This window comes from Rana temporaria, chromosome 8 (genome assembly GCF_905171775.1).
Source record: "Rana temporaria chromosome 8, aRanTem1.1, whole genome shotgun sequence".
In the NCBI taxonomy this organism is placed as follows: Eukaryota; Metazoa; Chordata; class Amphibia; order Anura; family Ranidae; genus Rana; species Rana temporaria.
The window spans coordinates 124,705,077-124,722,576 of NC_053496.1; the positions used below are offsets into that span (position 1 = coordinate 124,705,077).

General features: G+C 45.5%; 1 protein-coding gene across 2 annotated transcripts in view; it reads right to left on the minus strand.

Moving 5' to 3' along the window:
- KAT6B (lysine acetyltransferase 6B) overlaps positions 1 to 17,500 on the minus strand; it is a 203,023-nt gene that overhangs the window by 22,578 nt on the left and 162,945 nt on the right. For both annotated transcript variants that reach the window (XM_040320659.1, XM_040320660.1), the window contains exons 13-15: positions 10,974 to 11,205; positions 8,479 to 8,638; positions 1,389 to 1,643 (exon numbers count right to left, since the gene is read on the minus strand). In XM_040320659.1, the coding sequence (XP_040176593.1) occupies positions 1,389 to 1,643; positions 8,479 to 8,638; positions 10,974 to 11,205 (647 nt within the window). The remainder of the gene's footprint in view (positions 1 to 1,388; positions 1,644 to 8,478; positions 8,639 to 10,973; positions 11,206 to 17,500) is intronic.

Here is a 17,500-nt window from a genome sequence, read left to right on the forward strand (position 1 = left end):
CTTTCTTTCTTTCTTTGCTATGTTTTTTATTTTCCCAGATTTTTTTTAGATTTTTCTTGGTTTATTTTCATTTTGACTATGTGTCCAAGGGATATGGAGATTGATTTCTATCTCCCTGTCTTTTTGCTAGTTTTATATTGCACCTTTGGGCTTAGACGCTGCTGCTCACTATCCCAACCATAATATTTGGTTTTGATCTTTCATAACCAGGGCTGGACCAACGCTCAGATGCCACTCCACCTCTATATTTTGTACTTATAAGATTGTTGAATAATGCATTGGAATAATGTTCTGCTTTGAAAACTCTTATTCATGTCTGTTTTAGGGGTTAAACATCATATACTGCAGATAACTGCGTCGTCAACAATAGTAGGCTAGTTGATGGGACACACTGCAATAGTAACATCTTTTCAAATCACACAAAATACAGTATTTTTGTTGCATTAGTAATTTTTTTTCCCTGCGTGATATGTATACAGGTGTTGCCACAGATATTCTCTAGGTGCTGATCTAGGTAAACAAGTCCTGACAGAAAAGAAATGTAGGCTACCCTTGCTGACCGGTTTCCCCCAAAAAAATGCTAGGTATACTTTACAATTATACACTAGAGCTGGCTTTCGAGTCTGTACCAAAGTCTATGTTTTTGTAATCCTGTCATGGACAATCACATCTACTTTTATTTATTTAATAAAACAATGTACTGTGCATTATCTGGAGAAGTGATGGTTCATATGTATTCATTTAAAAAAGTAAGTACCTCAAAATGCAACTAGTGTAAATACCTGAATTTTGACTTTGTATTAGTCTCTTGGCATGCCCTATACAGTGAAAGGCAGGCAGATAGGGAGGAGCAGCATTGGGAGCCAGTCATGGGTGCTGAATGCACATGCCCTGATAATGAATGTTGTAAAAGAAGAAGAGCATAGAGATGGCCTGTCTCAGCCTCCTGCTGCTCCTTTATTGTCCAGTAACAGGCTGGGGGCAGTGAGGTAACCAGACAGGCAAAAAAAATAACTTTTCACCAGGTCTGTGTAGATCCCAGGACTGCACAGAAGTGCAAATATGGCACTTTATAGTCATACTGCCTGTGAAGCAGTTTTTCTGTTAATCAGTATTCAGACAGATGAGCAGAAAATGACCATCTACTTGTACCCAATCTATAAAACACTGGACTATACAAAAAACTGTCCTAGTCAAACAAATGACTAAATGTACTGCTGCAGCATCAAAATACTTGGGATGGAGGATAAGGATGGCAATAACTGGCCAAAATCATATCAGATTGGCATGTTTTATAAATAATTTACCATTTTCAGTTCTTTGTACAATGTGAAAAAAAAATTGTACGTACAAACGTTAAAATCTTTTTTTTCCTGTGAATCATTTACCTTTCTCTTCACTGCAAGTGTCTGTGGTTTGGTAAGCATTGGTGTAACTTCTAGATGCGGTTCTTCATCCTCGCAGCTTTTCTGGTTGTGCTTTATGGTCTTTTCCTTCTCTAAAGTTGCTGGGGCTTCTGCTGCGGGAAACAAGCAGGTGCTAAGAGCCTCATCCTGTGATGGGGACTGCTTTGAGTGCGATTGTGAGTAAAAGTGCTGGTGTTCTTGCTCCCTACAGCTTTCTTGCTCCATGAGATGTTCTGCCTGCAGCAATACACATACATATTCAAACATAAATACATGTAGTTTAAAGAGACACTGTAAAAATCACGTGGCTAAGGCTCAGGCACTGCTATTTAAATAAGAAAATCTATAGATTTTTCTGAAAAAAAAATACTGTTGCTGTATGTTGCAATATGTTAGAAATGTACTCGTGTAGAATTAGGTTATGACAGGTATACACTAAATACTATGTGAAAGCCCATGTCTCCGACAGGATGAATACATATTTTTGCAGTATGATTCCAAGTGTGCAGTTGAGCCTTATGATTACAGTATCACCACAGTTATCATGCTAAGGTAATGCCCGGAAACCAACCATGGTAGTCTTTGGTAAATTGATTAACCTAAGCCTGGTGTTAGGACAGCAGTAACTAGTGGAGACCCAATAATAGAGGGGGAAAAGGGTACCAAAAAACCCTGGGGACTTTTAAACGGCGCTAATCAAGTGTAATGAACACAAGTAGTATAAAAACATAAAAAAATTGGATTTTTGTACTCACCGTAAAATAAATTTCTCTGAGTTCATAGACGGACACAGCCTTCTTTGACATTAGGGTTATGCTTCTTCCTACCAGGAGAGTTTAGGCAGAATTTAACAGCACTTAAAGTGTTAAAACCTTTCCTTTGTGCCGCTCCTCCCAGGGGGCGTGGCTCCCCCAGGCATAACCCACACCCTGCTCTAGGAGCCTCAGTCCGTAACAAGCAGTACAAACCAAGGAGGGGTGGGTGCTGTGTCTGTCTATGAACTCAGAGAAATGGATTTTACGGTGAGTACAAAAATCCTATTTTCTCTTCCGTTCATAGACGGACACAGCATTCTTTGACATTAGGGACGTCCCCAAGCAGTGTCAATTCGAGGGGTGGGAAAACAACACAGCAAACCAGGTTACACCCCAAACAAAAACCGGAGTTGCTCAACTGAGAAACTCCAATCATAAACTGCCGCCCGCAACACCTGCGGCTGAAGGAGGCATCAAAAGATGCACACACATCCACCTCGTAAAACCTTGAAAAAGCGTGGATTGACGACCAGGATGCATCCGAACACCGCTGTAACAGAGAGGCATGATGCCGGAAAGCCCAAGAGGCCCCGACCGCCCTGGTCGAATGCGCCATAACCCGAAAGGGGGGCGCACACCCCTTTAGGGCATAGGCCTGAAGCACCATCCGTCGGAACCACCTAGGAACGGTGGCCGACGAGACTGCCAGGCCCTCTTGTAGGGCCAGCCACCGACACGAACAGTGAGTCCGACTTCCGGAACGGAACCGTAACATATAAGTACACTCGAAGGGCCCGAACCACATCCAGAGGATGCAAAGTGGCCTCCTCCTGGCATTTGGCCGAGGACATAAGGATGGAAGAACAATGTCCCCATCAATGTGAAAAGCCGAAACGACCTTAGGGAGAAAAACGGCTGCGGCACCACCTCATCCTTACGGATGACCAAGTAGGGAGCCTTGCAAGACAAGGCCGTCAGATCAGACAGACACCCGTCTGATCGAGGTAATCGCTACCAGAAATAATCACCATTCGTGACAATAAACAAAAAACCTCCCGAATGTCCTCAAAGGGAGCATCCCGAAGCAACGAAAGGACTAAATTCAAGTCCCATGGGGGTAATGGAGGGCGCACCGGAGGGGCCACCTGCCAGACCCCCTGACCCAACGTACGCACCCAGGAGTGCTACGCCAAGGGTCGCTGCAAGAAAAAACAGCCAGAGCAGAAATCTGGCTCCTAACCGTACTTAAGGCGAGAGCCCGAACCACTCCCTGCTGTAAAGACAGCAGAACCCTGTACACCACATATGTACGAGGGTGCCATTTCATCTCCTCACACGCAGAGATGTAGGCCTTCCATGTATGATGGTAAATCCAACGTGAGGTAGACTTCCCTGCAGGCAGCACGGTAGAGACCACCAAGCCCAATAGGCCTCGGTCCTTCAGCCCCTGGCTCTCAACAGCCACGCCGCTAAAGCCATTGGCTGTGAAACAGGGTGGAAGATCGGACCCTGTAACAGAAGGTCAACTCCCAGGGGAAGATGCTAGGGGGCGTCTGCCACCAGACGCACCAGGTCCGCGTACCAGGAGCGATGCGGCCAATCTGGGGCAATCAGGATTGATAGAATCCCTACAGCTTCCACTCTGCGCAGCAGGCGAGGAAGAAGCTTCCGAGGAGGGAAGGTGTAAAGTAGACGATAGTGACCCGAAGGAGCCACCAACGCGCCCGACGCGTCCGCCCACGGGTCCTTAAACCTGGCCACGAACCGTGGCACCTACCTATAGAGACGGGACGCTAGAAGGTCCACGTCCAGAGTGCCCCACTTTTTGGCACAGACCCTGAAACACCTGCGGGTGGAGAGACCACTCTCCTTGGCCCAGTGTAGTGCGACTTAGGAGGTCGGCTAGCCAATTCCGTATTCCCGGAATGTACCCGACCGATAGAGCCGGAACGGACCCTTCGGCCCACCGAAAGGATGTGCGCGACCCCCGTCGCTGCAACAGAACTCCGTGTGCCTGATGATCAACCTATGCCACGGCCGTGGCGTCATCGGACAGGATCCCAACCTGTCGATCCAGGGACCACCTGGCAAGGCAAAGCTTGATTGCTCGGAGCTCCAGAACGTTGATCAGTAGGCAGGACTCCACCTGAGTCCAGTGCCCCTGGGCTGACTGGGTGCCCCCTCCCCAACCGGAGAGGCTGGCATCCGTCGTGACCACTGTCCAGTGGCCTGCAGAAAAACGACTTTCCGGCCCAAAGCACCGGAAACACCAGCCACCACACCAGGGGAGACATGAGCAGATGACTCAATTAAATCTGGTAATCCAGAGATGACAGAAGCTTGTCCCAACGTGACAGCAATTCCCACCGTAGTACCCTGGTGTGGAATTGGACATACGGAACCGCCTCGAAAGAGGCCACCAACGGACCCAGTACCTTCCTGCAGAATCGCAGAGATGACCGCTTCTGGGTCGGCAACTGCTGCACAGCAGATAGCAGAGTCTGAAGTTTTTCCGTTAGGAGAAAAACACTCCTGCCCCGGCGGAATCCAGGACTAGTCCCAGGTATTCCAGTCCCTGAGACGGAATCAACCCTGATTTCAGGACAATCCAGAAACCAGCCGAACACTCGGAGAGCCTGACACGTGATAGACACGGCTCCACCAATGCAGAGCTCGAAGAAGCTCGTAGGAGAATGTCGTCCAGACATCCCATGATAACAAACCCCCGCTGTCACAGCCGGGCCAGTATCGGGACGAGTACCTTGGCGAAAACCCGCTGAATGGGAAGGACACCAATTGAAAATGGTCCCCCCCGACCGCAAAGCACACAATCTCTAGGTGCTTTGAGGATATGCGAACATGCAGGTACACGTTCATGACATCCAAGGATGCCAGAAAATCCCCCTGATGGAGTGCCGCTATTACCAAGCGAATCGACACCACCTAAAAGTTTGCACCTTGACAAAACAAACAAGGGACTTGAGGCCCAGGATTGACCGGGCCCCATCCTCCGTGGGGACACAAACAGAATGGAGTAAAACCCCGAGACCGTTCCAACGAGGGAACTGGCACAATCACTCCCCTGACCAGAAGATCCTGGACAGCCCCTGACAGCCAACCGGCGAACCGGAGGAGGCCAGAGGCTGGAGGGAGAAAACCTGTATGGCAGACAAGAGAGAAACTTAATCTTGTACCCCAAGGAAAACACTTCACAATGCGAAGCCAGTCTCCCACCCGAGACACGGGCGGGAGCAGACCTTCAGGCGGAAGCAGGCATGTCCGCAGACTTGTTAGGCATGCGGTATCAGGTGCGCTGCTACCCCACAGCGGGGATTCAAGCACCATGTAGACCTACCCCCACCGCACAGGGCAGGCGAAAAAACGCTCGGAGGTAGGCAAGGAGGGTCCTTGCACAGGGCGAGGTCCCTAGCCCTTCCTGTGGGAACAGCATGTGCTTACCAACAGTGGCATCCTCAATGATGCCATTCAGGGAAGTCCCAAAAGGACCGTTTACCCTTAAAGGCCATCACCAAGGCCTCCTTAGAGGACTAGTCTGCAGACCAGCTCTTCAGCCACACAAGGCGGCGCAGAACTACTGCATAGACGGAAGCCCCGGATCGTATCTATGGCTGCCTCGCAGAGAAAATTCTGACCCTGAACCAATTGTTCAGCCAGGTCCCTAGAGGATTCGGAAGCCCCTTCTTCCAGCTCCTGCAGCAGGAGCTTCGCCCTTTAAGTCGGGGCCTGACCAGGGCCCCGGCCAGAGCCGGCCTCACCGCCGAACCCACCACCGTGAATAGGGAGCGGGCCACGGCCTCCACTCTCCTATCAGCGGGATCCTGAAATGCAGGAGCCCCTTCCACAGGCAACGTGGTGGCCTTGCGCAGTCTGGACACAGGGGGGTCCACTGGCGGAGAAGAGACCTACTTTTTTTTTTTTTTTAAAGCCCCCCTCAAGGGGGTAACGGGTTGCAAAGTTTTTTGACAAACTTTTTGCGGTGCATCCCATTCCTTGTATAACATATTGTCCAAATAAGGAACCAAGGAAACACTTCGGCGGTGCGTGACGGTCTGGGGAACTCCAAAGGGTACTGACACGGAGGTGTCTCCGCCACATCCTCAACTTTTAGAGTCTCACGCACTGCACAAACAAGAGCTCCAACAAATTATTGCCAGCAACTGACTGCAGCAGAGTCATCCTCACTATCCATAAGGGTTAAGCCCGCAGCCTCTGACATAACAGAACCAGAAAAAAAACAGCGATTCTGTGTCGGAGACATCCCCAGAAGCAGGCTCAGGGAGGGGGCGCTTTTAACCCCCATCCGGGCACTAGCTGCTTCAAACCCGGCAAGAAACCCAGGACAGCCAACATAACAGATGTGGCAGGGGAAGGGGCGTTAAGGGTTAACTCAGGCATAGCTGGAGAGGGAGACCTGGCTCAGGTTTCATAGTGTCAGCGCTGAGTCACCCACCCTGCAAGGCAGGACAAAAAACTCCCACTGGTCACCTCCTTGCTGCTATTGCAAAGCATGGGGGCCCCTGGTACTCACCACCCCACCCAGCTGCAGAGAGATCTGAAAACCTGAGGTGTGCTCTGATGTGCTGGCTGTGATGTGTGTCACCTCAGGGAAGAATCACAGCGTTTCACAGCACTAAAACTGTCACAAGAGACCAAGAGATTTCCAAGATGGCCACCGTCTGAGGTAAAAATTACCTCATAGAACACAGCAGCACACAGCAGCACCCCCCAGAGTAACAACACAGTCCCCCAACAACAAAAGGGCCCCGGTGGTAATAAAGAAAACCCAGGAGGCCCCCCTTCACAGCCACTACCCAGTCAGGGGAAGGAGGGAGAGGAAGGGGAGAGAGGAAAGCAGGGCGGACCCTCAGTTGACCTCCCCGGGGAAAACACCAGCCAGACCACTTACCTGAGTAAGGGGCCACTACTTACCCGTCCTGCGACTACCCGGTATCCCAGACAGAACCAACGTCCGTAAACGGCATGGCTGTCGGCCAGACACACTGTGACAAAGCCATAGAGACCGGTCATATGTGTGCCCTAGAACCAAAGTTCCCTGGCCGCCCCTGGAGCAACGGGGCCTGTCGTGGACGTCCCAAAGCTGAGCTAAGGGCCGTCACACGCTCGATGGCCGAACATGGGGGGACTACAAGAGTCAAGACCCAGCCTGTCACCCAGTCGGCTGTTGATAGAAGAATCACAGGATTCAAAAATGCAGGAACAAAATAATAAAAGCGAGAAAAATCGCAAGAAAAAAACTCCAGAGTACAGGGACTCCAGAAGTGCCCGACTCCTCTCCTGTCGTTAGGCAGAAAAAGACTGAGGCTCCTAGAGCAGGGTGTGGGTTATGCCTGGGGGAGCCACGCCCCCTGGGAGGAGCGGCACGGAGGAAAGGTTTTAACACTTTAAGTGCTGTTAAATTCTGCCTAAACTCGCCTGGTAGGAAGAAGCATAACCCTAATGTCAAAGAAGGCTGTGTCTGTCTATGAACGGAAGAGAAATTAATTTTATTTCTTAACAATAAATATATAAAAAACATCCGACGGGTATTGAGTTGTTAACTTCAAATCATGAGTATAAGAAGACCTGTTGCAGTATTTGCTCGCTCTACATGTTTCGCTCCAAACTGAGCTTCTTCAGGAGCTTGAACAGGTAATACTACAAAATATCAAGAAACAGGGGGATACAGGGGATGAAAACGTGAATTAGTAATAATGGGTGCATATATAGCAGCACAGTATATTATATTGTTTCCATCCCATGTATCTTGATATTTTGTAGTATTACCTGTTCAATGTTTTTTATATATTTATTGTTATGAAATAAAATTATTTTTCTATATTCTTATACTACTTGTGTTCATTATACTTGATTAGCGCCGTTTAAAAGGGTTTTTTGGTACCCTTTTCCCCCTCTATTATTGTTTCTTTATACAAGGGACGAGGTGCTTGGATTTGAGGGTCTGTATTCCATAAAATTGTTTTCTTAGTGGAGACCCAAGCTTAAGATATGCAGCAGATCTACATACATTAGCAGCCCCCCCCATGGGTAATAAGGAGTAATATCATCATTAAGGCCATTTGAAAAGACTGTGGCGCTGACACTTTTCTCTCCAATAGAAATCCTAAAATTTTTCTAATTCTATACAATGTAAAATAAAAGAGAGTCTAGTGCAAAACATAATACTGCCTTGCAATAGCACTTAAAACATGTCAGTAGCCAGTGACTAATTCTATCAAGCAGCATGAACGTAAACGGACATGGGTTTGGGCCAAGTTATCTTTCAGAGGCTAGTGTACCTCCTTTTCAGAATCATGTTCATCTTCAGACACTGCAGAGTTAGACGAAATGACTGGCGTCCACCTGAGACAGTCAGGGTCAACCTCATTTATCTGATCCCGAGTTTTTACTTTGGCCATAAAACTTGTCAATAACTTTTCACGTCGAACAACAACAAACCTGCGAAAAGTACAAAAACATCACCTTCATGTCAAAAGCAGACTGTGAGGCATAGTTTATACAGTAACAATTAAATGGTTAACAATGGCAAACAAAAAAATAGGCCCTACCGGAGACTGTGCCATTGAAAGCGTGTCATTCACAGATATTACAATAGGGTTGAAAATCTTATAAAAAGGTAAAACTTTAACCCCTTAATGCCCCCTGCACGACTATATACGTCCGCAAAATGGCACGGACAGGCAGATGGGCGTATATATACGTCCCTGCCTTCTAGCGGGTGGGGGGTCCGATCGGGACCCCCTCCGCTGCGTGCGGCGGGCGGATTCCCTCGGGGAGCGATCTGGGATGACAGCGAGGCTATTCGTTTATAGCCGCTCCGTCGCAATCGCTCCCCGGTGCTGAAGAACGGGGAGAGCCGTATGTAAAATCGGCGTATCGATCGAGTGATCCCTTATATAAGGGAGACTCGATCGATGACGTCAGTCCTACAGCCAAACCCCCCTACAGTTATAAACACACACTAGGTGAATCCTAACTCCTACAGCATTTTTTTATGTGAAAATGACAATGGTCCCAAAAATGTGTCAAAATTGTCCGAAGTGTCCTCCATAATGTTGCAGTCACGAAAAAAATCGCTGATCTCCGCCAATAGTAGTAAAAAAATAAAAAAATAAAAATGCAATAAAACTATCCCCTATTTTGTAAACGCTATAAATTTTGCGCAAACCAATCGATAAACGCTTATTGCGATTTTTTTTTTTACCAAAAATAGGTAGAATACATATCGGCCTAAACTGAGGAAAAAAAAAATGTATATATGTTTTTGGGGGATATTTATTATAGCAAAAAGTAAAAAATATTGCATTTTTTTCAAAATTGTCGCTCTATTTTTGTTTATAGCGCAAAAAATAAAAACCGCAGAGGTGATCAAATACCACCAAAAGAAAGCTCTATTTGTGGGGAAAAAAGGACGCCAATTTTGTTTGGGAGCCACGTCGCACGACCACGCAATTGTCTGTTAAAGCGACGCAGTGCCGAATCGCAAAACCTGGCCTGGGCATTTAGCTGCCTAAAGGTCCGGGGCTTAAGTGGTTAAAGTATAAAACGGATATCATGTTCCCTGGATCCTGGTGAAATTATGGTTATGCAAGAAAATGGTGTAACAAACCGGGGTTCAGTTTTACTTTAAAGTGGAATTCCGCTCATTTGTCTCCTCTCCCCCGAAAGGTGCCACAATTGGCACCTTTCGGGGGAGGGGGACATGATACCCTTCTTTGACAGGCCTCGCGCATACACAGTAGTGTGCCCTGCATGAAGCCGTAAGGTTACACCCTCCCCGGCTGGTCGCACAACCCCCCCCCCCCGGCAACTTCCCGTTTTCCTGCTCTCCACAGGTTTCCTTTTACTCCCTCCCCCTCGGCCAATCGGGAGTCTTCTCTTTTCGGCCTATCGGAAAAAGGGGTCTCACTTCTTTTTTCTATATTTTAAAACACAGTTAATGTTAGGTAGGAAATTCACTTTAACTTCCATCTAAACTACTGTGTCTATAGGTTAACAACATTGCTGAGAATTCATTGCCGAACAAACAGTGTTTGTCAATCTGTCAAAGGCAGTGAAAAATGTATTGAACTACTGGCAGAGGTAACAAACGTATACTACAAGGGACAATTTGCAATAGTTAACTGCTTAAAAGGACAATTCAGTTTTCACTATTTCTTCCTTCTCTCTCCTTCAATGCCCCCCCCCCCCGTCCATATTTACCCTCTTGCACTTGCAGTATAGGTAGGTCCAGACTTAAGTCTAAGGGCAAGTATGGACCTGTAGGAGTTTGGTGTCACAGTTTAGTGTACTAAGGGAGGCAGGGTGAACTTGTCCTTTATTGAAATCCCTTTCACAGTTGTCTCAATACCCACTATGTGGTGGCCTCTAACAAGCATACCAGTTGCCTCCAGGGTGAAATATGTGATAGGGCTCCTTAGAAAAGGCATGCATTTAAAAAGTAATTCCACTTTTAAAATTGAATTTGCTCTAAAACAATTACTTAAGTAATATCCAAAATGCTCTTGTAACACTTTGTTCATATGTGCCTGCACTATATACAGTAATCAAATCAGAAAATAATTCTAATGCGCATTTAGATTGTTGATGTGTCTTTCAGAAGCTGCATGGTCAAGTTAGGGCTACAGATATACCCTTGGTGACTACCTCTCAGACACACTGTCATTGGATATGAACACCAACATTTTCAATGGAAAAGAATTCTCCATAAGGATCATGGGAAATGGCAGAGGGTTATTACAGTGAAATGTTACTTTCTTGGTCTGTCACTCACCTGTCACCTCTCTTGTCTATCATGTTGAGATGCTGCAAGGTGGTGGCAATGTCATGAGGACACATTCCTGTAGCTCGACTAAGCCCTTTCACACTGATCTGTTTCTCATGATGAGTGGACAGATAGTTTATAACAACACTTTTCCAGTATGAGAAATAAGATAAACGGCCCAAATCTGACAAAGGTTTTTCTGGAGAGCCCGCCTGTCCCTCACACCGTGAAAGCAAGTAACCTGCAAACATATTTCAGGATGGTTAGAACACTCATAATATAAATATGGTACTAGCTAGGCATACTTATGTTGAAAAATAATATATGTGACATGTTCCGAATTAGAACCATTACATTTTCTTTATATGGTTGTTTTTAAATTTTATCCTAAAAATAGGATTTTTTTCGTCATACTTACCTGTGAAATCCTTTTGAGTACATCACGAGACAGAGTTAGGCTATTACAGTACAGGAACTACTTAAGTTTTGAAGCAAGCGCCAAATTCTCTCTTACTTACTGTGACACCCCAGAGCAGTAGTCTTGAGGGGAGGGGTAGAGAGACACCCCGCCAAAAAAAAAAAAATAGATACCAGACTTTATACGGCAGCCTGTAGTACACTACGGTCAAAAGCAGAATCATCGGCTGCTCCAACATCCACCCGATAAAATCTTGTGAACATATGCAATGAAGACCAGGTAGCAGCCCAACAAATCTGAGGCACAGATACCTAATGGCAAAAAGCCCAGGAGGTTCCCCTGAATGACCAATTGGAGGACCCAATGGACAATTGAAGCTTTGGAAGCTGTGTAATAAAACAGTGCAGCGCAAAACAATATGTTACAATAAGTCCATGAGTGATCATAGAAAAGGAATAAATCAAAAATGGATGCATCAAAAAAATTATAATAAGAAGTCCATCAGTGATAGGGTGAACGAGAAATCCACATGAATTTCAATAAAATGGTGCAGATTCCAGACTAGTGGCCATAGAAAGAGATCCTTCACCAGAGAAGAATAGATGGCCTCTCACCTCAGTAATTCGACCCTCAAGGAGTCACACAGCATGATAAATAATCAGGAATCCAGATAAATGGCAAACAGCAGCTCATGGACCACTCCTGATGTTGATCATAGACTCAGCATGAGTGGACATATAAAAGAAAGGAGAGATCTAATGCTCTCAGTAGCAACAAGGGTGTATTTATTAAAAACAGTATAAAAACACTCACATGATTATGCACTCATGACCTGAGTGCAGGTACACAGGCAGATGATACAACAAGCGTGTGCAGCTCAGAAAGAAAGCGGTGATCGCGGGTAACATCAGCACATAGCTCCTCTCCCTCGTACGTTACATCCCATGGGCGGGACTTCATCAGCGTTGGGTGTGGAGATAGTGAAGACAACTCGCAGAACCCCCAGACCCTTCTTGGGTTCTTCTGGTAAAACAAAAAAAAGGAGTCTGATCCTCGCATTTTCTATCTAGACAAAAACTCTAACTGCCCACACTACATATAAGGAATGCAGTCCCGCCAACGAGACCGAGAGAAAAAAGGAAGGTAAGAACAATGTCCTGATTCAAATGAAAGGCCGACACCACCTTTGGCAAGAAGGATAGAATAGGACACAACACCACCTTGTTGTGGTGAAGGATTAGGAAGGTTCCCTACATGAAAGGGCCACCAATTCCGACACCCTTCTGGCCGAGGTGATGACCATCAGGAAGGCTAGCTTGCGTGACAGAAAGATTTCCTTAATAGGCTTAAATGGTTGTTTCTGTAACCCAGATCACACCAGGTTCAAGTCCCAAGGACAAATAGGTGACCTAATGGGGGGAAGCAAGTAAATTGCCCCCTGCATAAAGGTTCAGGCCAGATAATGGGGAGGCTAAAGGGCCTTCGGAAGAATACCGACAATGCCAAAATCTGACCCCTGATTATACTCAAAGCCAATATGATTTCCACAGCTGACTGAAAAACAGAGAGAACTCTCCCAATCACGGATTATCCAAGGATGACATTTTCTGGCTTTACACCAAGCAATACAAGTCTTCCAGACCTTATAATAGATACTCTCCTAGTAACCGCTTTTCTGGCATTCACTAGGGTAGATACCACGATTCTTCAACACCCTGGCTTCAATAGCCTTGCCTCTAAAGTGGAGGTTCACCCGAAAACTTAATTTTTAACATTAGATTGATGCTCATTTTGTCAAGGGGAATCGGGTAGTTTTTTTTAAAATCAAAGCAGTACTTACCGGTTTAGAGAGCGATCTTCTCCACCGCTTCTGGGTATGGGCTGCGGGACTGGGCGTTCCTATTTGATTGACAAGCTTCCGACGGTCGCATACATCGCGTCACAATTTTCCTAAAGTAGCCAAACGTCGGTGCGCAGGCGCCGTATAGAGCCGCACCGACGTTCGGCTTCTTTCGGCTACTCGTGACGCGATGTATGCGACCGTCGGAAGCCTGTCGGAAGACAGTCAGTCAAATAGGAACGCCCAGTCCCGAAGACCATACCCGGAAGCGGCGGAGAAGATCGCGCTCTAAAACGGTAAGTACTGCTTTGATTTAAAAAAAACTACCGGATTCCCCTTGACAAAATGAGCATCAATCTAATGTTAAAAAAAAAATTTCGGGTGAACTCCTGCTTTAAGTTTACAAAGAGGGTACTCCTGCGCTATCACTATAGCGGAAATGAAAATAAATAGTGCAACTGCTGAAAACATTGATAGATGAATTTAAAACCAAAAATAATGTAATATGCTGTAAATGGTGCTGCGCTATCGAAATCCCAGTAATAAACTACAAAAACTATGTGAAATTCAAGTAAATATGAACACCAGCTTGCAACCAAACACTAGTATCAGCCAACATATAACTTCTGAAATTCAAGTGTATTACTCAAAATGAAGATGGCAGTGAAGATCCAATGGCCACTGTACACAACTTCTTAAAGTGCAAAGTGCTTTCATAAAACGTGATTGTCCCAATCTATATCATGTGAATAAAGCAGGTGTGGTGGGTATCTCTTCTTTCCATGCAGTGACACCCAACGGGGTGGCCTCTTACCTTACGGCTGTAAGGTCACAGCATGAAAATGTAGCAATGGTCCGATTTCCTCTGCGGGTCCTTTCATGGATGTCTGGTGGATCCCATCTCCTGGGGGGGGGGTCTCCTTGTATAAATCCAGCAGATGGTAGTGGCTGATATACTCCACATCCACATACACCCCAGATGGAATCACGATGCGTATCGTCACAGTGATGAATTCACATGACCCGTGAGGATAGGCATCATGGTTGGCTGACAGGCGCAACCAGAAGAGACACTGGTGACAAGCTTGGTGCTTGTGGAGTTTTTACCACAAACAAATGTGAGTGTTACCTTTACTGTGTTTTTATAAAAAATAAAAAAAAATGTACACGATATACTACACTATTTGGGCTTTCCTCTCCTCCCCCTTCTCTTTTACCCTGTCCGGGGTGTATGTGGAAGCGGAGTATATCAGCCACTACCATTTGCTGGATTTATACAAGGAGAACCCCCCCAGGAGATGGGATCCACAAGACATCTATGAAAGGACCCGCAGAGGAAATCAGACCATTGCTACATTTTCATGCTGTTGCCTTACAGCTGTAAGGTAAGAGGCCACCCCCGTTAGAGGTGTCACTGCATGGAAAGAGATACCCACCACACCGGCTTTATTGGATTCAATAAAAAATAAAACATGATTGTCCCAGAGAACACCATTATTGCACTTTACATATCTGTCAAGTACTTTGTGATTTTAGTCACTTGATACTTTGTGTATTTTCACTTGATGTTTTATTTCACTATTGCACTTTAAGAAGTTGTATACAGTGGCCATTGGATCTTCACTGCCATCTTGTGTTCATTTTGAGTAATACACTTTTGCATTTCAGAAGTTATATGTTAGCTCATACCAGTGTTCGTTTGCCAGCTTGTGTTCATATTTACTTGATTTCACAGTTTTTGTAGTTTATTACAGAGTTTTCAACAGCGCAGCATCATCTACAGCATATCACATGCCGTCAAAGTGCCACCAGGATGACTGGAACCCCCTCTTCCAGAGGGAGATTCACATGTGGAAGGAGTGGAATTGGGGTGAAAGCATAAACCAGGGAGAACTGGCTCCATGCAGCTACCAGAGCATCTGCTCCGATTGCCAGGGGATCCCTTTTCGGGGCACAAATTTATGTAGTTTGTTGTTGAACCTGGATGGCAATATATTGACATCTGGCCATTCCCATCACTGGCAAATTTTCCTAAACACATTCGGGTGTACGGACCATTCCCCCCGGGCAGATCTGCTGGCGGCTGAGATAATCTGTCTTTCAGTTTTTTACCCCCGGGATATGGACCGCCGATAGAACAGGCACATGTCCCTCTGCCCAGGTTAATATGTGGTTCATCTCCTCCTGAGCTGAACGGCTCCTGGTACTGCCTTGGTGGTTGATTGAGGCCACTGCAGTGGCATTGTCAGACTGAACCCTGAAAGGGCAGTCCTAAAGCTCCACCATCCAGGATCATAGAGCCAGATACACTGCCCAAAACTCCAGGATTTTTATGGGCAGAGCACCATCTTCCCCTGTGAGCCCTTCTAGGGTCGCTTCCCAGCCATAGAGACTGGCGTCTGTGGTCAGTATTCTCTCCAAGACACCGGGAGGAAGGATCTTCCCCTTCTCAGGTTCTGATCCTGCAACCAACAGCTTGGGTTTAAGCGTGCCAGAGGAGAAACATTTGGGATAATTAAAAGCAAAGACTTTTAATGCCGAAGATAATAAATGCTCCACATGTTCTTGTCTGTGGATTTAAGTTCCAATTTAGAGAGTAATCTTGCATCCTGGAGGGGCTGTAAATTCTTTCATAAGAGTGTGTAAAGTGGGTAAAGTGGACAGTAGTTGGGTAAGAGTTAGTACGATGTGTTCCACCTACATGATATCACTGCCACAAGCTCTACATTCCACCTAGTGGCCAATAAATAATATTCCCCAAGTGGATCTCACTACCAGCTGATACTAGATACCAATATTATCACCTTGAACTGAGGAAGTGGCAATTTAAAGCCACAAAACGCATTTTATTTGGTGAAATAAAGCAATTGGATTTTTTACTAAAGTAGCAAACTCGCGTCTATTCTTTGAACCACATTGGGCGCCTCTGCCAATTGAACCACAGACGGCCCCTTTTTGCTCCAACTCTTTCTACTATTAGCCAGGATAAGATTTTGCAATCAGCATTCAATAGGGCTGTGGTCCTAAAGTTGGCACATTTGCTGGTATGGATAACCTTAGTATATGAATGCATCATGAATGAGGGGCTGGATTGGCTTCGTAAGAAGATGTTAGACATGGCATATATGTTGGGGTAGAATATGTAGTAAAAGATAGGCAAGACCATCTGAGCTAGGGGTCTTGCTGCCTGACAGGGCTTTAGTGGCTCTTGGATTACTTCTAGTTCATATGCAAGAGGGGGCTTGACTTTATGGGCATTCACTTTAGGCAGAAACATTTGGCTTGCTTCATTATAAACAGGGCCATTAAGATTGTAAAAATGCATATTTGTGGATCACGTGGGTAATCTTGCTAAGGTTATAATGTAGGTTAATATTTTCATTTTTAATAACCAGTCCAATCTTAGACACTATATCCTCGGTCAAGTTACAAGCTAAGGGGGTGTGGGCTTTATAGCCACATTAGCAAAAGTGTTGCTTATGCAAGGTAGAGTAAGATAGAGACATACAGGTTTCTTATTTGAATCATTGTGTTGCATTGTTTTAGATGAGTGGCTAATGCTATACACTTTCTTCCTAAAATGGCTTTATGCGCTCTTCCCAGTAAGCAGAAAGAGAGATGTAATGGATACGGCATTCTTGTTGAAGAAGTGGGAAAGAGTGTACAGTAGTTAGAATTTGGTGTGCTCTTTTTTGGCCATACTTCTTCTATGGATCACAGGAGTGCAGGAGAGCAGACGAAAAGCATGTCAGTTGACATTACTCAGCCAGTCCATTGTCGGGATCCACCCAGATAACCGATCCCCTGAGAGCCTGAGCCAGCCTATTCAACAGCCCAGCGAGTGACAGTCACAGGGGGAGAACTGTATCCACCCCTAAGTGAGTATAGTTATTTTATTTTTTAATTGCAAACCTCTCATTTAAATGTTAACATTAAGTAAAACGTTGGTGTAGAACTTGTCAGAAATGATTACCTTCAAAGTGCAAAACCTTATATTTTGTGTGTGTTTTAAAATGCCTACCAGCCAGCTTGATTAATCAATGTAGTATACAAGAGGGTGCATTTCAGCATTGTGTAACCACGGTTTTTGTATTTTTAGTAGGGAAATGTTAGCAAGTAAATCTAAAACAAGGAAAACCTTATTTAAAGGGGCTGCAAAGGTTCATTTTTATTTTCTAAACATGTTCTTTTAAGCTAGTCCATTGTTGGTTCACTTACCTTTCCTTCGATTTCCCTTCTAAATGTTTTTTTTTCTTTGTTTGAATTTCTCACTTTCTG